General features: G+C 41.7%; 1 protein-coding gene across 1 annotated transcript in view; it reads right to left on the reverse strand.

Moving 5' to 3' along the window:
• Window positions 1-15,633: 15,633 nt before the first annotated feature.
• The window catches only part of WNT2 (Wnt family member 2), a gene marked incomplete at its 5' end in the record, with an annotated part of 37,255 nt that continues 29,860 nt past the window's right edge, over window positions 15,634-23,028 (reverse strand). The window contains one exon of the mRNA XM_084230068.1: window positions 15,634-15,974. Coding sequence (XP_084086194.1) covers window positions 15,745-15,974 — 230 coding nt within the window. The 3' untranslated portion in view covers window positions 15,634-15,744. The remainder of the gene's footprint in view (window positions 15,975-23,028) is intronic.

Consider the following 23,028-nt stretch of genomic DNA (forward strand, 5'->3'; position numbering starts at 1 on the left):
CATCCTGAGCAGCTGAGGCCTGCCAGATATAAGGCAGGATTCCAGGCTGCATCCAACCTCAACATGCTGCTGTGCTCCCAAAGGCATCGCATGCTGTGTCCACTCCTGGCCTGTCCACATGTCTCTCTTGGGGCTTGTCAGGGGCTGCCAGGAGACCCCTAGGTCTTTGAATTCTCCAAAAACACTGCTGAACAAGGCGTAGAGGCAGCCATCAAAATTCAAGTTCTGGTTTCTCTCCCATCATCCCAGAAGAACCCAGTGATGGTACCTGGGAGTCTGTTAAGAACTGTTTTTTTGTTTTTGTTTTTGTTTGGTTATGGTGACTAGTTGGTAACTATCAGTCTCCTGCGGGCCCTACCAAATGGGGTTTTTCACCAACCCCAAGGTCCATGGATCTTCTATCTAACAAATTATATTTTATGTTATTTTTTCAAGCTGGTTAGTGACAACTAAGAAGGTCCCTCTGCAATTGGAATCTGATGTCAGAGTGAGAAAATCCCCTGTTCGCTGGGAACTCCCATGTCACTCATTCTCTATCAATGATATTTATTCTCTCCTGTTGTTTTAGTCTTAAAAAATGGCTCCCCTGGTTGCAATGTTATGTTAAGCATATTACTCCAAAGTCAGTTCATATATTACAGCTCGTTACACTCCTGGGTATACATTTCTGAATAGCTCTCACTCTGCAGTTGCAGCCCCACATTAAATATGGGCTGCCACGGGCAGAGCCTGAGAGAGTTGTCTGTTCATTCCTGCCTCCTTGTTTTTCCTGGAAGTTTTCTTCCTCCTTTACTTCATACACTGTAGACAAGATACTCCCCTCAGTAGGAAAAGTCTACCTCGGCAAGGCGGAAGATAGTATCCTCTGGAGTTCTGGGTGGGAGGGTGGGTATAGAAAGCGATGGTCATTTGGGACACTTGCTGGAGTAATTGTGGCCTCCTGTGCAGGCCAGTGATGGTGTGGAATGTGAGTGGCCACACTGATTGGGGGGCAGAGGGTGAGACCATGGACAAAATGAATCTGTCAAGACCATGGACAAAATGCCACCATCTTTCCTTCTGCAACACTAATCTCAGAATGAGTCTTTGTCCTCTACAGCCATTGATTCTTGTCATTTTTGGCTAGCATGCTCTTAAGCATCTGTGTTAGAGCATCAAGAATAGAAAGTTTTAGAGATTTTACAGAATGTAAAATTTTAATCACTTCAGTAAAACCCCACAGTGATAGCCTATTTTTATTCGTTTGCTTCAGAACCCTAACACAAGCTTCTAATGAGCTTCTAGCTTCTTTCCTTTCTCTGTCAGTCAGTCAGTCAGTCAGTCAGTCAGTCAGTCAGTCAGTCAGTCATTTGATCAGTCAGTCAGCATATATTGTGCATTCAGTTCCATAATCAATTAGGCCAATTCTAATGTGCTCATACCTAATATGTGTAGCCTACAGTGGAGGTCACAGTCTTCTGGGGGAAACATTCACATGGATAGTTCCTGACTGGGGTTCTTATGTGGCAACAGATGCCAGTAGCGCCAGTAACCCTTCCCTCTATTAATGGTTCTTCTGAGTATTGAATGAACAGAAATTGGACAGCCAGCATTCTCCTGCCCAAGGAAGCATATGAAATTATTCTGATTGAGCCCCAATGTCTCTCAAAAGGTGAACAAGTCAAGAGCCACTCTTCTCCTATGCATCTCTGTGGTTCTGATTTCCTCATGTCTTCTTTCACACTATCATACCGCTGCCCAGCACAGTGTGACAAGCGCCAGGCACCTCTCTTCTTCAAGATAAGGAGGCATCTTCAGAGGAAAAGTGACTGTCCGGGAGCAGAGCATGAGAGCCCCTGGAGCCCACTGCCATCCCCCTCAGCTACAAAGGGGAAGGCCTGAGACCCTTGAGAAATGAGAATCACATCGTGTCCAAAATACATCTCAACCTCTTAGGGCTGTCTGTAGCCATATAAGGAGCTGGTCAAGAGCTATTTATCAGAAAGGTTCTTGAGGGCAAAGAGAACCTACAGAGCACTTCAATTAGCTGAACAGTCCCTGGCTCAACTCTGGTGTATCTGCAGCTGTCACCAGAAGGGGTATCAGCTATTCAAATGGAACTGCTATTGCAATTCATTTGCATGGGCTAGAAAGGGCCTTTTCTCCTCAGCTCCTTTGAGCAACTTTGCCCATATTTGCACAGGGCCTTGGACCCCAGAAAAATGTTAGGGTCTAAAATTAGTGAAGTTATTAGCAAGTTGATGTTTTTATCACCTTATCAAAGTATCAAATGAGATTCCCCAGTGATCACTGGTCATCACAGTTGAACACATATCTGAAAAGGATCATTCTGGTAATCCACCTGCTTCCTAGCTGATCCAAAGAACAACAGAGAGTGTGAGTTATGACTGCTTCCCCTGACCCTAATTTCTCTGCCTTACTCTCCTGTGTTTATATCTACTAATAGCTCCAAACCCAAGGGACACATCAGACTAGTAAGTCTGAGCTGGTGATGTGATGCCCCATCACCCTCAAATACTTGAGTGTGCATTTCCTCCAATCAAGCCATTGCTCTATTGACCAGGTTACTCTCAAAAGCAGGAAACTTGTACTAACACTATGCGAACTCGCCCCTTCAACTTCCTTCAGCTGTCCTAATACTGTCTTTTGTAGCAAAAGGATGTATTTCAGAACCACGTATTTATTTCAGAACCATGTATTTAGTTGTCATAACCTCCAGTTTTCTTCATTCTGAAACAGACCCTCAACCTCACCTTGTTTCAAACCCTTAACATTTTTGAAGATTGAGGGTCAGTTATTTGATAGAATGTTCTTCAGTTTGGACTTGTTTGACATTTCCTTATGGTTAGTTGCAGGATGTGTCTTTCTCAGGACTATTCCCAAAGCAGTGCTGTGTTCTTCTCAATGCCTCTTATTATGTAATGTATGTTTTTGACTTGTACAATTATCAACAATGAAGACTTCGATCACTTAAATAATGCCTATCTGGTGACTTCTCGTCAACCCTTATAATTAATATTTTGGGGGTTCAGGACTTTGATACTATGTAAATATCCCTATGTATCTATATCTGAAAGGACACATGAATTCCCATTTCATTCATTGGTTATAATCTTACCATCATTATTGATTTTGATGCACAAATTGTACCACATTTGACTAGAAGGAACCCATTCAATCTGGCTCTGTGTCTTTTTGACTTATGCTCATTATTCTCAGATCACTTCCTTGCTTTATGACACAAGATATTTACTCTAAGTATATTTTGCATTTTATTTGCCCCTAAAAAAAGATCTGGTTTCTTTAGGTGGAAAATGGATAGTGTTTCTAGAACTAGTGTGTTTTCTAGGTGTTGCTGTGTGACAATTTCTTTCTTCCACTCTCTTCTTTTTCCATCCATGGCATATTCACCACTAGGGCATCTCTCCCTCCTCTCCTAGCTCTGCCTCTGTCTACTCCATTCTGTTTCTGTGTTTATACTTGGAAGCGCTAACTCTGAGGCACAAAGAGTCACACGAGAGTAGCCTCCTCTGCCCCCTATCTACTCTGTACCCTGAGAAGGGCTGGCCTACTGTGGGCAGGGCAATGGACTCGCCATGGTCAGACAAACCTGACTCAGGGACTCCTGAGAAGGTACCTTAATGAATTTAAACATCTGAACATATGTGAGTCACTCCCAAGCATAACCAAGGACCAGGACTAATGACTGCTTACCATTTCGTTATATAAGGACGACTCTTATTTTGTCTTAGTCCAACTTTTCTGGGAATTGATTTTTCAAACTCTGAATTTTTATTGTTATCAGGTCTTTCTTTCCTTTCTCCTTTAATAAGGAAAATTTGAAAGGTCTAGCTATTCCAACATCTTAATTTCTGCTCAGGTTGAAGATTTTCAGCCAGATTATGTCTTTGGATGTGGCCACCTTAGTTCCCTCAAGGTTGTGAACGGAACTGGGGCTGACTTGAGCTGGCATCCCACACATTGTTCAAGCACACTTTATTTACCTTGTCTGTCCAGCCTGGAGGCCAGCTCTTGCCTCCTTGATCTGCCTTGACAACATGAGATATAGCCCTCACCATCCTGATACTTTATCCCCTTTCTTGGGGTCACGGTCTCCAGCCAGCCTTCCCCTAGGTTCTTTTCACTGTGGGCTTCTTGTATTTGGCTACCCACACTCTCTCTATCCTTGAATTTAATGAAGTCTTGACATTCCTTTTGAGTTACACATATGCAAAATTTCGGTCTTCTACTCTACCTCTCCAGAATAGACTTGGATCCTATAAGGCTTCCCAGGAGGGGAACTATCTGATGTCTGGGCATCCAGTCCAAAAGTGGGCTAGAGTCCTTGACATGCCTGGCAAGACAAGCTTAGTTTCTTTCTCTTACTGAACTAGAGGAGAGAGAAGGAAAGACAGGGTGTGGGAAGTGTGAGGTCATGATGAAGAGTTGGAGCCAGCAGTTATGTTGGGTCATATGACATTTTAAGCAAGCTAAGGAAGAAGCTAAGAAAGAGGAAGGGGTGACCCAGAGAGAAGCAGAGGGGCCATTAGAGTGTACAAAAAGTGGAAAGATGTCTCCAGCATCTTTCTGGAAACAAATGTCAGCTTATTCAAAGCCCAGTTGTACTTCCTGTCTGGGAATTCCTTCAGATCTCTATATCCTTATAGTAAGTTTCTCCTTTTTGTGTGTGTGATTTTGAAGGGTTGCTGTTAGTTGCAGTGAAAGAGTCTTCCTTGAACATTTTCGATGACTTCTTTGTCTTCAAGATCTGTGAAACGGAGATTGTTCTCCTGCAGCCTGGGAGAAAGTTTAAAATTTTTCTCACCCCATTGTGCTGTTTCCTAGATGTTTCAACAAAACCTTTGTTAAACAAACCATCCTTCTCTTTAGGACTATATCCAACATGAAGATATACCATCCTCTTCCTTGTAATCCATTACAAGGGTATTTTTCCATATTCACTAATAAAAAAGTCTCCTCTCATTCCTTTCCTTGCCATCATTCTGGGCAACCTCAGTGTCCACATGGATGATTCACACACCAGGTCATCTCTACAGTTCCTTGACCCATGCATTCCAAAAATAATGAAAACAACATATAAAACATAATTAGTATTTTATAGCTTAGGAAATATTTTCCCAGTAATAATCTCATTTTGTTCTGATTTCTGAACTCTACTATCAAAGCCAAACCATAGACTCATCCCTTTGTAACTACATTTCCAAAACAAGGATGCCTTACTTTTCCTTCCATGAAGACAATCTTTTTTCTCCTTTAATTTTCCCCAGTAAGTTTTCTCTTAGGACCCATCGAGACCATTTGTCTTTACTTTACTTGGTCTCATAGTCTCCCAGCTCCCTTCAGGTTTCCTCCTCAGTTCTACCAGGATCCCATGGTTGGCCATTGAAACCATTCTTGACCAGCACCACAGTTTCTCTCAGCACTTTATCACTATAGCACTCACCTTGTCATTCTTCAAGTCTTATCACAAACTTCTATTCTTGCTGCTCAACCTCTTATCCATATATCTCTATCTGTCATCTCTGTCTCTCTGTCTCTCTGTTATTCATCTCCTAGAGACCCTTTATGCCCTTTTAAAATATTTTACTAATTCTCTGTTAGCACCTCCTCTTCATTTTCTTCTTCTAAATCTAAGTCTTTTTATTCCTACTCTAATTGTTCTACTCTCCTCCACAATATGACCACATCACTATTTCCTCTTTTTTTTTTTTTTGCCTCTATTTCATGTCCCTCTTTCATCTTTTGTTGAACTAAGTGAATGGTCAAATATTTTTATACAAACCTACCCCTCTTCAATCTTGCTTCTTTCTGAAGCTGTCATTGAGTATCGTCTTATCCCTTCTCTAGACTTCATACTCAACAATCTGCCTCTGGTATCTCTTCATACATTCCCTCTTCAACCCCCCAGACTTTGTTCTGACAAAACTAGCTTTTTCAAAGGAAAAAATGACTGCTGATTACTCTTTCCAATCTGACCACACAACTCTTGGATCTCTCCTCTTTTGGCCTTTTAAGACATTCTTTTCTCCTTTGCTTGTAGGAGTGTTGGTGGTGGTTCAGCAATACCAGTAGTTATAAACAGTGGCAGATTTTAATTACTACTAAGAAAAACAAAGCTAAGCAGAAGAAGAGAACCAAAGTGCTTGATGTTTGGGCCCTTCTTTACCACACAATCTGTGATTATTTCCTATGGTTTAAAATGGCTCCTCTCCCCTCACTGGTTACTTTAAAATCATATCTTTTAATGAGGAGGTTCTGCAGATCTTTGGGAGACTCTGAATTAGACATCATGGCAGCAAGGGAAAGACTTTAACAATGTTTCCTCATCTGTGACCACAGGTAGAAACTCACTAAGTTTTTAATATCAGTGGTTATATTTTAAAATTTCTCATATCTGTTTAATTTCTTTTAAAACTAACTTAATCTTTTAAGTATTTTGTCTTATTTCTGTGTATTATTCATTTTTATTATTTGTGGACAGATTTTTTTATCAACTGTATAATAATTTTATTATCTGATATTCTTGGGAGTCTAAGTCTGTGGTTAATTTTTTCTATGCATCTCAATAATTGTGGCTTACCTTAAGGCATGTTTTGTAATTTTAGATTATGAGCTCAGGTTTGGTGAAGCTTTATCTGTGAGAATCTTTACTGTATGGTTGAAAATGTGATCCTTAAAGAGAGTTTATTCTTTCATTGCAAATCATAGGCACCTCAATCTTGAAATGTTTTTTGTTTGTTTAAGGGTCATAGAGGGATTAATTTCTTGCCTGGGCAATTCCAGAACATTCAAGCTATGTAAATTCTAACATCAAACTAAGGTGAGGAGAGTCTGGTAGCTGTTTAAGGTCAAAGATGTAGATTTATATTGATGAATTAAGTTTTTCCCTATCCTAATCCCATTTCATAACATGTTAGTTCCTGATTAATTCCTTCTGCCTAATGTCTGACTCTATTGAATGATTGGCTCTTTGAAAGTTCTGACTTTATGTTGGAGAGGATGATTTGTTGTGTCAAATATTCTCAAATATTCATGTAAGGACTTGTGCTGGCTCCCTTGCATTCTGAGAACTTCCTTTTGCTAATCTGTTCACTATCAGAACAATCTCAACTGTAGGGTTGAACTAAGTGAGAAGTAAACTGGACCTGAGTGTCAGTAATCTGTGCTCAGAAACAGCAACTGCTTCAAGATCAAAAGGTAGAGGAACGAACACCTGTTATTTCTTGAAACATCATCTGATAATCTGGCATTATACAAATCTTCCCAGTTTGCTTCTGGAGAGAAAGACCACCCATACATCCTGTTATACAAGATGAAAATATTCTTAATCCCAACAGATTCTTGTATTATGTATATGCATGTTGTGCTTTTAAAGATATTTTAAAACACATTATTACATTTGAATACTCTTTTGAAAAATATTTTTGTGACATTGTTGCTAAAAAATTTTTAACTATCTTCCTTCTTCAGTGTAAGAGGGCAAGACTATTATGAAATTTATAAAAAATTATTGACAGGTTAACCTGAGTAATCAAGTATTAAGTAAGGGTTTGGGAAAATACTAAACTCATGATTCATACCATGTTTGAATTGATACATAATATTTTTGAACCATCTTCAATTGTGGACTGAATGTTCCATGACAGAGAAAGTAGATTTCTTATGATCAAACATTTTGGGTTTTCTAGGAGAATCTCAAAACTATTTTAAATAAAATACTTTCTTAAATGCGTAACTGAAAGTCACTTGCTCTCTGGTAAAGCTTTGTTAAACATGTATCTACATATGATTTGTTGCCGAGATCATATATAAGTGAAATCAGAACTCCTTTAGCAGTCCACACATGCTTTTTTTTTTTTTCCTTTGGAAAATGTGGTTATGGAACCAACTAAGTCATTTTCAATAGCCCATTGGACAAGCAGTTCTCACTGAATTTTACCAGAGGGAGTTCTGGTGTACTGGAAAAGTCACTGAGACACAAGTTCGGAGACAAATATCCAGGCTCTGCCCCTTACCGCTTTATATGATCTTGGGCAAATTACTAAATTTCTCTGAAACTTGCCTCATCTGAAAAAAGAGGATAATCTGATTTAGATCTGAGGGTGGTTCTAAGGACAAAACCCAATTGTGCATGTTGAACAGCTTGTAAAGTAAGTAGTAAAGTACACATGTTTGGTGTTAGCCCTCCCAGAAGGCTCTGAGCAAGGGCATGTCTGTCTTAATCACTATTGCTTTTCCAAGTACTTAGCAGAGTGGTTGCCTCACAGGAGATGCTCAATACAGACTGATTGAATTAATAATAACTGTTCTTCCCTGAAGATGATTCAGAGTGTCTTGCTTACATCACAGTCTGAACCATGAAATTTCTTTTGTTTTCCCATGAATAAAATGTAGAGATTGGAAAAAATTATATGTATTCTTCTTTCCAAATGTGGTAGTCTGTGATTCCATGAATCCTCACTGTCAACTTTCTGGAAATTTCATATAACCTCATTTGCTCTGTTGAAGTACCATCTCCGTAGGACAGGAAAAAGTAATCGTTCAATTACTATTTGCTTAATTACATGCCTACAATATGAAAACCAGAGGGATCATCTTGACCCAATAATTCACTCAGTTCAGAAAATATAAAAGAAAATCATCAGTGAATGAATGGTTAATAACCAGAAGAAGCATTCAAATTCATTTATCTGTATAGACATTCTGTTCAGGATTTCTTATTCCAGTCTCTCAGCCCTTATTGAAGAGGAACATTTCTCATCTGTGAATCATGCTAGTAATAAAAATCTCCAAGGGCTGGTGTAAATATTTTAAAAAATGGTAGTGCTTATTATTTCATGAGAGTTGCTGAGAAGATAAGGCATAGTTTTAGTTATGGTAATATATAGGAAAATTAAACCCGCACTCCCTTCTTCTAGCTATGCTCTTACACTGGGAATATTTGTCTTGATTAAGCATGACTTTACAATGACGACTCTAACTTCAAGGCCTTTTATGAGGTCTTCATCCTTACTATTGGAGAATAACGATCAAGGGGTATATGCCAAAGTTTATATGGCAAGTAGACTTTTGGAGACTCCAATTCAGATTTCGTTTTCTATAGTTCCTGCTATTTGTTCGGCTGGTGTGTGACCTCCACCTGTGTAACATGAAACCCCTAAACATTTACAGATGGGTTTGCAAAGCTCCCCAATCTCTGCTGAAGTAACCAGTGGGAGCAATCCAACGGAGTGGATACTGGATGCATCTTCGTCATTTAATTATTTGAATTGGGTTTACGGGCAGTAATGTGATTCCTCTTGTCTGTGGAACTTAAAAAAAGTCTGCGCAATGCTATTAAAATAGGATTGGGTAGACTGCCTGGGGAAATCCAGAGCCCATGATTCAATTACAGGGGCTTTCACAGGGTCAGTTACTACGTGGAAATTACAAAATCAAGTTACAAATCCAAAAATAGTCTAAATAGAAATCGATTGTGTTGATGAGATTTTGATCTCACTGTGTTATCTAGAACTAGGTAATAGCATTAAGGAGCAGTTAAAGAATTATCATCTAAGTGATTCCTTTCTGCTGTTTACTACTTTCAATGGCCTAAAATATAAATTCAGTTTGGTCCAGGAAAAACTGTCATGAAAAAGAAAAGAGACTTTCTGGTCCCTTCTTTCAGCCGATTGTTATCTAGTCCAAGTTCTCCACCCAGCTGAGTGACCCTTTCTGTCCTCAGTGAGGTGTCTTTCTTTCTCCACTCTGTCTCAACTTGTGTCCAGCCTGTGCTGTCTCTTTCCCGCTTTTGTTGGCATGTGTTGAACATACTTTGCTTCACTCTACTAAAATATCACCCAAGGTTAGGGTTACCTGCCATAGGGTCACCTGCCAGGGTATATGTGTTGGTGGTGGGGGCCGGGGGTATGTTTCATGATCAACTTGAAAGTGACACTCACTCTAGCTTTAAACAAGTTCTCAGGATCTGTACTTGAAGCAGTCTTTCTCCATTTTGCAGTGCCCCTCTTTATTATAACCCTCTCCTCTGTCCTGAGAAACTCAAAAGCACTCAACTATTTTATGCAGGGTTATGGTGCTGTCACTCTCCACCTTCCAGGCCATTTTTCTAGGGACTTCTTTTTTTTCACTGACTATTATGAAATTGAGGAGTTCCTAAGAAAAATTCTGCCTCTGGCTTCTAAAACCATATTGTTGTTTCTCTTTGCAAATCATCCATCCTTCCTTTGATTCCCACAGTTAACGGCCATCTCCCAGAAACCCAGAAGCCCTGTGCTTTCCTCCACATTCAGACCCGCGTTGTAGACCCAAGTGAGCTTCAAATCTCAGGCCTCCTCTTTTTGCTCTCCATGATGCTGTGGACTTCGACAACTACATCCTCCCCAAAAGATTCCTTGCCAACTAGTCTGATACATTAACACTGTATCATTAGCTTAATTCCGTTAAGCTAATACACCTTGTGAAGTGTTCTTAAACTGAAAATGACAGGAATATATATGGCTTGTATTTCAATAGAGGACTTAGACCAAGTGTTAGATCAGTGGTTCTCAATCAGGAACTGTTTCACTATTTCCCCTTCCCCCACTGGGGATTTTTGGCAATATCTGGAGACACTTTTGGTTGTAACAATGGGGGAGCAGAGGAGTTGCTTCTAGTGTCTAGTGGGTTGAGACCAGGATTGTTTCTAAATATCCTATAACGCACAGGACAGCTTTTGCAAACAAAGGATTAGGTAATAGGGAAATTTCATTGCCAATATTTAGGCAAAAATATTTGAGGGAAATGCCATTTGAAAAACACAGAGAGACATGTTGCCATATCATCCTCAGATCATCTAAGTAAAGCGGTTTCTGGAAGGAACAATGGAATGCTAAAGGGATAGCAAGCTGCCTGACCACGGGACCATCTTGGGGTACTTGAAGTGCTTAGTCAGATCACCCCAAAACATAATTCATTGGGGAAGGAAAATAGGGTACATGCATTTCCTTTACTGGGAGAGATTTGATTTTCATTTTCTAGGGTTTTGTTGCTTCTATGTAAGTAGCACACACAATTAGGATACACGAATCTCAATGTAGAGTCAAGGGATATTGTATTTCTCATCAAGCTGAGAAAATGCCATTTCAGTCATGAACAAACACTTGTATGGAAAGCAATAATTCAGAGAAGTCGATGCGGAGGGGTCTAGCTGCTGTGGAATTTATACACTGAATTTATAAACATGGTGAAAGCATGCTGGCACCCACAGGGGGCAAGCAGATCGATGTCAACCACAGGAGAACACAGGGTGAAAATACGGAGCAATTTCTCAATTCAGATTGTCTTACTCAGGAACTCACAAGAATAGTTACAGTAAGATAAGTAAATTGCCTCTCCTGAAAATCTTTAGAGTCTGGAAAGACACCTCTTGATCAAGTTGTATTAAATGTGGTCTTGAGAAAAGACAAGGGAATAGTTCCCATAACCTGCAGGGATTTCTTTTCCCCAGAGGGTTTGGCAAGACATTTAAAATAACAAAGTCAACACTGAAAATTCACTTTATTATGTTTTGATTTCACAGAAAATGTAGACTTGTAAATAACAATAGTTCTTTGTAACAATCTGCGTGACACATTTATTAGCTTGTGGAAGTGGGAGGTTTAGTTAAACAGGAATCCATGTGAATATTAGGAAAAAAACCTAGAACTGAAACAACTATGATTTAGAAAAATAATGATCATGTTGGGCTTTACAAACTACCTGTCACATCACTGATCCTCAGAAAAATGTAAAGCACATTCTCATGGATGAGTGAGAATTTTCTCTGCCTAGGTAAGGAGAAGGTCAAAATAAGCATGCCTTAGCTGTCAGCTTACCCCAGCGGATCGCTTTGCAGAAGGTCAGCACAGACCTGACAAAAGCAATTTACCAGCTTTGGAACTGGTGAGATCTATTTGTTAAGAGAACAACTCATGCTCTCAGGATAAGGAAGCCCAGGTTGAAGTTTGGTAAATAGACACAAAAGAGTGGTTCTGGTCCACTGGACACCGCTCTGAGCCTTTATTTTGAGAGCAGGCAAGAGGGGAGATGAATGTTCTTCAGCTGAGCGAGACAACACCAGCCCTGAGCCAAGCTTTAATAAAGGAGAAGTAATAACAATATCCGGGCCTGAAAATGCCATCAAGCCCAAGCACATGCTCGGTCATGTTGGCTGCTTCTGAGCAAGCGAGACCTGCTTTAGCTCTTGTGGAGTAGATGTAAGATTCCCTAATAAATTAGTAAGGCCAAGAAATGTCCATGTGAAGCTGGATTTTCTGACTGTAAAAATACCCCCTTTGAAAAGGAAATGTGAGTTTTTTCAAGCTTTGCAATGACTCCAATATAAAGGAATATGGTTCTGATGATTGAAAACATCTCTTGAGAACATTGGCAGCCTCTAGTGGAGCTACACAATGGGGCTGGAGGTTCTGAGCAGTGCCTGAGCCTCTGCGCATCCTCTGGAAGTAGGTACTGGGAGGGAACAGGAAAGCAGAAGCTGAAGGAAGAGTAGAAGTTACCAACAGAGCTGCACAGTGTCAAGCCGCCATCACCATGCTCAGCTGGTCGTTTGACAAGAGTTCTGAGATGCATTTCCTCCCTCCTCCCTCCCATTACCTGGCCTTGCGTAGACTAAATTGTCATTTCATCACTCCACTGGATGTTCTTTTCAATCTGGTGACACCCGTATAAAGGAAGAGCAGAGAGTCAGTGTCCTCGAGTGCCCTATGCCTCTGCCACTTCTGAAGCATCTGTTTTGAATAACATGTCAAGGCCCCATCCCTGAGCTAGCATGAAGACTTGGTGCTTGAGCTGAAGCTGTCTGAGGGGTACATTGTCTCTCATGGCAGAGTGCTAAGTCTTCCAGAGCCTGAGGGGCTGTCCAGGATACCATAATGAGAATGACCCCTGACAATGTGTGTTCACAGAATACAGACAAGGTCCACTGGCACCGCAGACCAATTTGGGGAGGCAAATCTATTGATGAAAACACACCCCATTTGCTAAGTCTCAGAGTCAATTGCAGATTATATTTTTTATTGTAGAAAATTTCAGTAAAATAGTCAAGATCTTCTATTGTGTAGGGATTTTTCAGATTTTATAGAAAATGAATAAGCATCCTCTTGGGCTAGAAAATTTCAATTTATAAGATTTTCATTGGGAGAGAATTTGTGAAGGCATCTCACCTGAGTGGAACTCTCGTTCTTTTATAGTTTTGGGCAGTTTGTGCCATACAATCCCTTGAGGTCTCAGATAATCAAGTTTTAGTATAGCTTAGGATGGTGGGATGTTGATCTTCTATCAAACCCTAAGGAAAATGGGTTTGAAATGATCTTCATCTGTTTTTATAATTTTTTTCAAATAATGAAGATTTTCTCTTTTAGAAGTGAAAACAGATAAAAGTACTTCACTTTCTTATTTTGCTCTCTTTAAAGACCAAACCCAACTGCCATCTGAGATGGAGGCCTCCCTTACACATCAGAGCAATTTCTCTAAGGCAATGCCTGTCCCCTTGTTTCTTATCAGAAAGGATGCATTTCAGGATAAAAAGTTAGATCATCTCAGGGATGAAAGAAAAACCAATACTGAATATCCTCTTGAATGCTAAAATTACTTAGACCCCACTGAGTTAATTCTGAGACAAACTAATTTTATTCCTAGATAAAGTGCTTAATTTTCTCCAGTACTTTTGGTACGTGATCCTATTTATGGCGCACTGGGATAATGGTGGATGTCTGTGCAGATTCCTTCACTTTTTTGGGGCTCAGTTTTCCCAGATGCAAACTAAGGGGAGTTGAGATGTCCTCTAAGAGCCTTTCCAAGTCTAAATACATCCATGGACTTATGATTTCACAGTTCACCCAGGAGGAAGAAGGGCTGATGGTTTGGGACCCCTAAAAAAGCCCCTTCATTCACAGCACGTTTTGGTGTGACTAAGACTGAGCCCACAGTTCTGGCCTTCCCACTCCCCCATAGGTGCCACCCCCACTCTCCCCCTCTCTCTGACTCCATAGAATCAAAAGAGGAAAGAACCACTTCAGAAACATTAGCTAACTGATTCTGGAGTTCGACAGTGAAGAAGAACACTGTCATTTTTAAAAGGACTAGGACGCACATATTGATCACAATGAAACACTCCAGCAGGCTGTTACCCACTAATCTCAGCCTAAATGCCCCCCTGAAAGCAAGAAGAGAGAAAACAGGAGGTCAAAGAATCAGAAAATGAGCAAGTGTCAACAGTTGGACATCAGATGTGTGTAATGAAACGTCCTGTTAGTTAATGGAGTTTTGTGAAGAGTCTGTTGAGAATACCAACCTAAGTGTTTAAGGGGATGAGAAGCTGCTTCATCTATTTCACCTTTCTTTCATTTAATTTGCAAAGTGGGCCAGGCGGCCTCTCCATTTTCCCTGGATGTCATCTTTCGCTTGTGGCAGGAGCTGACCACAATTTTCATATTGATGCTCCCATAATTACAGCTGGGTCTCTTATATGTAATCTCCACGTTACGATTTGTTTGTAACATAATATGCTCTGGTAACTAACTTTATACACAAAGCCATGTGCCATTTGCTTTAGGCTATGGTATCTTGTCATCTTGTAAGCTTCAGATGTGCTGGAAGGGTGATGGGTACCAGTAGATGCTCGTCTGCACACGTGGCCAACTTATTTTAGGCATCTGCTTACGGGTAAAGGCTGTCTGGGCACAACTTAACTCTGGAAAGCTCTCTGTCAGCATTTTGGTCCTGTGGTCTTGTCAACCCCAAAGTTTGCATTCCCAAAGCCATGTCAGTAACAAAATTCCATGGGCCACCTGCATTATACCAGACAGAAATTTTATTCCTCCCTTTTTTCTTATCTGTACAGACACATTTCTGATATTCCACTCACTAAGTTATTTTCCTCTACTTTCTCCCAATGCTTACAGAATCCTGCCAGATAATAAACCTTCCTTTTAATGCCCTACAGATCCTAAATGAGACAAAGTCTTGTCCATTTCTCAAGGCTCTTTATCTTGAGGGAGCAGTAATGCAGAAACATTCAATTTCTGAGGCTTTTGCTATTGCAAAGATTCAAAATTATACCAAAGGACAACAATCATGCCTTCTCACATCAGGTTTTAATATGGTAATAAATGCCTGGAAAAAAATTGCTTTCAAACTTAGTTTATTGAAAGCCATCCTCTGCTAGGCAATTCCTAATTACTCCAAAGGGTGATGGCTATGAAGATCACTTGATTAGGCAAAAACCTTGCTTGGTCTTTTCAATAATTAAAGTTAATTCAGTGGTAGTTGAGTTTGCTGTCTTTATTTTCCCTCCAGATGGAAGTATGGAATTTCTTATTGTGCGCATTTGTTGTAGGACGCAGAAGGTTCTTTTGAGATACTCTTTTTTCCCTCTGGTCAACTGCTCTAGAAAAAGGAAGCTTCTAGGTGGAGACATTGATCAGGACCCATATCCCCATCCCCTCTAACAGCTTTGTCATGACCAGGAAGAGATGTATCCCAAAAGCTGGAAGTCAGAGAGAATTGGGCATGCTTTGTGTATAGCATGTGGCCCCGGCCTGGGCCCTGAGGGAGGGAGAAGGGGCTTCTGTTGAGACAAAGGTCACATGCCTTGGAAATATCTCCCCGAGAGAACCCAAAGGCCCAGTGTTCTTGCAGATCCAATGGATTCGTTGGCAGAGGGAAGGTGAACCTCCTCTGGGGTCATGTGGGAGCCGCCCAATCAGCATTCTTGGGGGCCTTGCATGTGTGCACATCCAGAGCCTCCAGGCAGTCCTGACAGCGCACGGCACAGCACCAGTGGAACTTACACTCACACTTGGTCATCCGGGTGACCCGGGAGGTGTCATAGCCTCTCCCACAGCACATGACTTCACAGCTGTCCATGCCTCGGGAAGTCAGGTTGCACACACGGCCAGCTGTACCCAGGGAGCCTGGAAGACAAACCAGGATGCTATCACTGAAAGGTTCAGGGAGACTGCAGCATTCCTTGCGAGGAGAAGAGTCATTTTCCAGGACAGGGTACTGGTCCCACCTCCCCACAGCCTGGTGCATGCCACCCATTCTGAGGGCCCACACAGCGCATGTCATCCCTGGTGGTGAGCCACAGCCCACACAGTCATGCCCAGAGGGCCAGGTTCAGCAAGACTGGACATGAGGTTTGAAACTGCCGGGGCCAACCTAACTCCAGCTTTCCCACTTCTGAGTTGGGTAAACTTTTCAGATTATCCTTACCCAGTTACTGAATTGGCAAGACCAGAGCAGAATGAAAGAAAGAGTGATCCCAGTTCCTTCTCTCCCAACCTCAAACCACATGAAGAAGCAGTGGTCAAGGCTACTCTCTCAGAACTGGTGGCAGTGGTCAACCCTCAGAAGGCAGGGATTCTGTGTCCTCAGACCCAATTACATTGACTTATTAGGAAGAGAGGAGAACTCTGATTGCTGGAGGGGAGGTGTGGGCATCATTTGTGTAAGGCTCAGAGAAGACAATATACAGCCTGTTTTTTCCTTTTTGCTGTAGTCTGAGATGCCATCTAGAAGCATATGAGGCACCTGGTTGAAGCCAGGATTCTTGGTCTTTGATGAACAATACTGACATAAAAGAATTACCAGTGCGATATTGCATTAGTTCATTAGGGTGAGGCTAAATGGTAATTCATATTTATGTATTTGTTTCTGAGAATCTGAAAAGTAATAAATTCCCTTAATTTGTTCTGTTCCTGGAAAAGCATCCAAAATTCTCTTATAAAACAGCTATAACCAAAAAAAAAAAAAAAAAAAAAAAAAAACCCAAAACAAGTGTCACAGGCATTTTTGGAGAATCTGCATAATTTACAAAGATCCTTTCTGCTTCTTTCTCTTGCATAGAGATGGGTGCCTGGCAGCCATATTGAACAACGTTATCCTGTCCTGCTAGTGACAGCTGATTGGGCCAGGGGCAGGCACCTGACTCATCTTGGGCCAATCAGGTAAATTTCCTTGGGAATTTGTGATTTTAATGGGGACACTCACTCTCACCAAGAATATACTCAGCAGTCATATCAGCCATGTACCACATTGAGGTCTGTGGACTAGAGGAGGTTCACAGAGAGAAAAGAATAAGGCAGATGTACAGAGACAGCAAGGGTGAGACAGGGAAGGAGAATGCTGCTCACATCCCAGGCTCTTTTCTGGTCCTGTTTACAGTTCTCTCTGACACCTGGCAGCATTCCAACCCTTGGGTTCTTAAAGATTCTGTATCCTTGTAATAATAAATATCCCCTTTTTGTTCAAATCACTCCAGTTTCTCTTACCTGCGATCAACAATCCTAAATAATTGCCAAACCTGATAAGCTTAACTCTTTATTGAAATAAAAAAACAACTGACAGGAGCATGAAAAAGACAGTGACAATTCACTTTCAGCTCGCCCATCATTTCATTAGGAATTCCTTCCTTTTCATAATTGCTACAGTGACTCGTGACTCCCTGTTTATCACAATCCACACTGTGTTCAAATTATCTACATGAATGTCATGTTGCCCTGCCCGACAAGAATGACCAGGGAAGCAGTCAGTTTCAAGTGGAGCATGGGGTCAAGAGGAGAGGGTGGGGCAGAACTTGCTTAGCGTGATCAGGCCACTACAGCAGGAAGGCACACAGAGGAATTTCACAAGGACAGGAAGGATGGCAAAGGGCTGGGGTCAGGGTGGAGCGTGGGTCAGCCAGGGATGGCCCCGAGCCTACATCATGCTGAGGAGCAAAGGGTTAGAAGAGGCAGCGGTGACTGGATTCGGTGCAGCCATCAGGACAGTGCTCAAAGTTACTGATAGTGCAAAAAGATTTATAGCCAAAGTCTGTTTCTTAAGAGCACACCCGTTATTTCATTCAACAAACATTTAGTGAACACAAGATGGTGTAAGTCACTGTGTTGGCTGCTTGGCGTCTGGGTGGTGGTGGTGGTAAAATAATGAGCATTCAGTTCCTGTTATTAAGGAATACGAGTGTAATGAAGAGAGGGAATATGTCAAGAAATATTTCCACTGCTTGCAGACAACTGTTCTAATTGCTCAATACCTGCCGTAAGCCACAGCAGAGTTTCATGTAAAGCACCCCTGCAGACCCACTTCGAAGGTAGACTGAGGATATTTCAAACCCAAACAAATCAGGGGTCAAGTCCTAGCTTTGCCATATATCGACCGTGTGACCTTGAGCAAGTTACTTAATCTCTTTAAGTTTCAGCTTCCTCTCAAAATTGGGATAAAAAACAGTTCCTTCCTCATAGGACTGTGGTGAGGATGGAATGAGATAATTTGTGAAAGCTCCTCACATAGTAAATGCTCAATAAATGTTAACCATTCATTCACTTAGTAAGTGTTTACTGAGTGCCTAGGATGTAGGATGCACTCACGGTTCTGAGAGCTTGGGAATATAACAGTAAGCAAAACAAGACCCTACCCTGAAGAGTTTATATTGTGAGGGAGTAAGTCAAGTGTATTATAATAATGGTATTTATTGGCATTAATATTAACAGTAGCAAACAAGCTCAGAAAAAGAGCTTCTACCAGCATGACTTAATAGAGGAAATGGTATTAGAAATATGATGTAAGGGATAAATAGATTTGCAGGAAAAATGGGAAGAAAGGAATTGCAGGTAAAAGAGAACCACCTACAGAAAATCAGAGTGCAGGCTCACAACATGCAGATTCAACATGGCTGTGCGTTAGCCATGGGCATGCGTTAGCCAAGGAGCCTGGAAAAGTAGGTTGGAGCAGCAAGCTGAAGAGTTTTCCTGCTTTGCAATATGGATAGTTCGCAATTTATTTCACCACAGGTGGTGAGCCTGCCCAGATTGGCAACCAGGAAAGACAGGTCAGAATAATGAGTTTGGAAGACTGGCTTGGGGCAGGGAGGTCTCCTTGAGGCTGTAGAATTAATCCAGGCAAGAGATAACGAGTGGAGATACACAGAAAAATCACACAACAGGTCGAAGAGGGAGCGTTACTATAAATTAGTGACTCAATGAAATAGGGGACAAGTATCAAGTAGGAAAAGGCTGAAAATGCTCATTTGGCCCCAGCAGGAAGAGGTAGCCAGTGCCCTTGGATAAGAGCAGTTTCAGTAGAATGATAGGCATGGGTGCCGCGCACTGACCAGTGACAGGGAGGCGAGGACAGGTGGACACAGGTCTTTTTATGAGGCTTGATGAAGCAGATGTCAGAGAGCAGAGCTAGAAGGAATGATGAAGCCAAAGGTGGGAATTTTAGGTTCTTTTAGACCATCAAGTTTGGCATGCAGCAGTAGCTATCTGAAACTATTCTGTATGTTCTTATTGACACAATGTATATAAGTAAGAAAAGTTGTCTAAGGTACAGATATTAGGGCAGCCATCTCCCTTGGGGTGTAGTAAAAAGGGGCATGGGGGAGGCTTCTGGAATACCAGACATTGTGAGGTACTTGACCTGGGCACAGGTCAGATGGTTATGTCCAGTTGAGACAATTCACTGGGCTGTATACAGGTGATAGATGCTCTTTTCTGTATGCCTTTTATATTTCAATAGCAAGAAAAAGAAGAGAGAGAAGGAGGAGGAAGCCATACATATAAAGCCAGTGTTTTTGGAGGAGGAGAAAAAGTTCAGTGTGGCCGGAACGTAGCATTTCAAGGGAAGAATGGCAAGAGATGAGGCTGAAGATGAGGGAACGGGCAGTGTCAGAGGCCTTGTACAAGAGGTTAAGGGATTTAAACTTTAACCCAAGGGCAATGGAATGTTATGGAGAGTCCTACACCAAAGGGCAACATTTGTGTTTCAGAAGGATTGCCACGGCTGCTGGGGTCAAATGTACTGAAGGGGCCAACTAGGAGACAAATAAGCTAATGAAGTGCACTGGGCAGGACACACAGGGTCTGGATGAAGACAGTGGTAGAGGGGATGGAAGTGGTTCAGGGACTCCAGAGAAGTCGAGGGGACAGGACCAGCAGGACCTGGTGATGGACAGGACAGGTGGCTGGGAAGATCAGAAGTCAGGAAGAAATCCCAGGTTTCTGGCTTGAGTGGCCGAGCTTCTGCTGGGGCATTCCCTGTGGTGGGGATGCCTGGGGAGGGGCAGGCTTTGAGAAAGGGTGAGTTTAGTTTTCAACATGTTGAGTTTGCTGTGACTGTGGGTCATCCAGGTAGAAATGTTAACTGAATATACTCTTTGGACTCAGCAAAGAGGTGTGTCTGGACACGCAGATCAGGAAGTCTTTTGCACAGAGGTGGAAGTTGAAGTCATGGATGTGAATGAGACCCCCAGTGGGTATGAAAAATACTCTCACTTGCCATCCAGAGGCAGCTCTGAATGTTTACCTTTTTGTGATTTGTTCATAAACTCTGTATGCCAACAAACATTCTTCATTCCCACTGACATACATTTATCAAAATACAAATACATCACCCTGCAATTAGACTTCTTTCTCCTCTAGGGGCTGTGGAACATCAGGGAGCCAGACAGGAAGTGAAGTGTCTCTTTCCTGAATCAGACTCTGGACCTTCTGCTGACACTGGGCTTGGTTGCAATTGGTGGTCTTTCCTTAGTGGCTTCAAGCCCATGTAGGTTGGAGCTGCATCTAACTCAGCCTTGAGTAACAATCATGGTGGGATTTTTATTTAAATTCTTCAAATGCAGAAAATTGAACTAGACTCTATCTGAACAGGAGGGTTGCTTGGTGAAGTGACCTCAATACTATCAAAACCTTGAGAGAGGAACAGCAAAGCAGTGACTGCTGACAAGAGTAAACATGGAAATCGTTTCCCTAAAGGAGATGAAGACTCAGGCAATAAGATATCTCAGTAGCTCAATGTTCAGTTATAAATGCTGGAAACCATGACTAATCTGAACATACCACTCCCTTCTGGCTACTCAAACAGGACATAATGAGGGCCCAGAAGAAAGAAAGTGAGAAAGGGTTTTTGAAGGTTGGGAGCCACTCTTCTGAGAGACTGGAGCACTCTGAGGTCCCAGTGACACCAGGAATGGGCCATTGTTTGCTTCAAAAATCACATTGCTTTATTACAATAACTCTTATTGCACTTTGACTTACACAGAGCATGTAAGAGAGGAGTGGTAAGGGAGAAGCACCTTGCCTTTACTTCCCTTTGCTTTTTGTTGTAAAGTGGATTGAGATGTAGGGCCTGAATGTATCCAGATCCCTGTTCCAGACAGTGTTCCAAACTCAGGCCCAGCAAACCCTGCCTTCTCCTTTACCCCACACCATCCACCCTTTCATGAGCTCATCTGCCTGGATTCTGTGTCTATAGACCCAGATGATCTGCAATGTCTGTGATGTCTCTCTGTGAGAAGGCGTGGGTTCCAGCCAGATCTACCTTTCTCCTCCCCAGGGGTTCTAGCCTCACCCTGACTCATACAAGAGCACATACAAACACGGGGAAGAGGAGTTGAAGAAACAGCGTCTCCAGATTACGTAAGTTTGGGACCACGTAACACACTTTTGGTGGGGCAATGCTGAGGGATCTTTGCAGAACTGAACATCCCATCCCCAGGGCTATAAAATTAATAGTGGAGTCAGGGCTCCTGGTGCAAAAACATTTCTGTCTCCACCAACATGCATCTTCCTGACAGCAAAGAGGACAGAGGGCTTTTGCTAATGGTTCCCAGATCCACACCTCTGGGACCTGGAGGAAGGGCGCTCTTGTATGCACACACACTCTGTGGATGGACCTGTGTCTTTGGAAATACCTGCCACTCGAGGCTGATGGAAGCCCATATGTTGACCATTAGGGCATAAAGCAAGAATCACTAAAGCCCCGTCATCCAATAGGCTGTTTCTCCTCTGGTTGACTTACACGTTGTCATTAATGACACAGATTTATTGAGGGAAGAAAAGAATGTTAAAGAGCAAGTGTTTGAGACTGCACATTCATCTGCTTGCCCAGTGTACCCTTCTTCACATAAAGAACTGCAAAGCTAAAGCTAGGAAAGACAACATTGCCACTCATCTCAGATGATTTTCTTCAATGTTTTCATATAGCTTGGGACAGTCTGACTGGCATTTCCCATTATATTAGAAAATCCTATCATGGGATTAAAGTTGTTGAGGTCAGACTCTTTAAGACTCATATCTGGCACTGCTTAGCCTGACCAAATTAATTTCAGCCTGACCCAACCTCTCTCCTCTAATCAAACCATCGCTCGCTGATCCACGTAAATCACTTTCTGATGTCACAGTCTTCAGACAGTTACTCTCGTCTGCTATTCTGGCCTTTCCTTTCACTCCTTTAGATGGAAAGTTTCTCTGTCCTTCAAGTTCTGGGCCACTTCAGCACCTTCCATTGCGTTCTCTCTTTGTCTGCTCCAAGCTCAGCTGACCTCCCTCCTAAGTCCTCTAAAGCGTGTCCTGCTACAGGGAGAGCTCATACACTATTTTAAAATGTTTGCTTTCTCAAGCATCTTTTTTCCCCCTAAGGACAAGGGAGATCTAGGCCTTATGTTTTTTCTATATGCTATATAATGTTCAGATGGTCAACATATATCTGCTGATTTATTAAATAACAAGTTTGATAAATCAATGGTAATAATTGTGATGTAAATAAATGATAATCAATTTCTTAAAAATTAAGATCAACATTCCTTTCCCAACCTAGGACACACTTCCATACTTTGCCTAGTTCTCAGGCACAGTAGTGAGAGCAGCCTGGCTAAAACCTGGTTTCTATTCCAGTGATTTCACTGATATGTAGAGAAAATGCGCGAGAAATGTGACAGGTTTTTATGTGATAGAAATTCAAAAGAGTAGGATCTGGTGGTATCAAGTTCAGGTTCTGTTACTGAAAATTTAGAGTAAAATCAGCAATTAACCCATTCACTTATTGAGTCATTGGAACCTTGGAAATTACTAAATGAAATACTCATAGCTTAAGAGACTCAGAGAAGTTATTTTGTCTGTAGCTACCAATCAATCAGTGATTTGTAGAAACAGTTGTAAGTGACAATAGGCGCCACCAGTGTCCTAT

The sequence above is a fragment of the Talpa europaea genome, assembly GCF_964194135.1.
Source record: "Talpa europaea genome assembly, chromosome: 3".
In the NCBI taxonomy this organism is placed as follows: domain Eukaryota; kingdom Metazoa; phylum Chordata; class Mammalia; order Eulipotyphla; family Talpidae; genus Talpa; species Talpa europaea.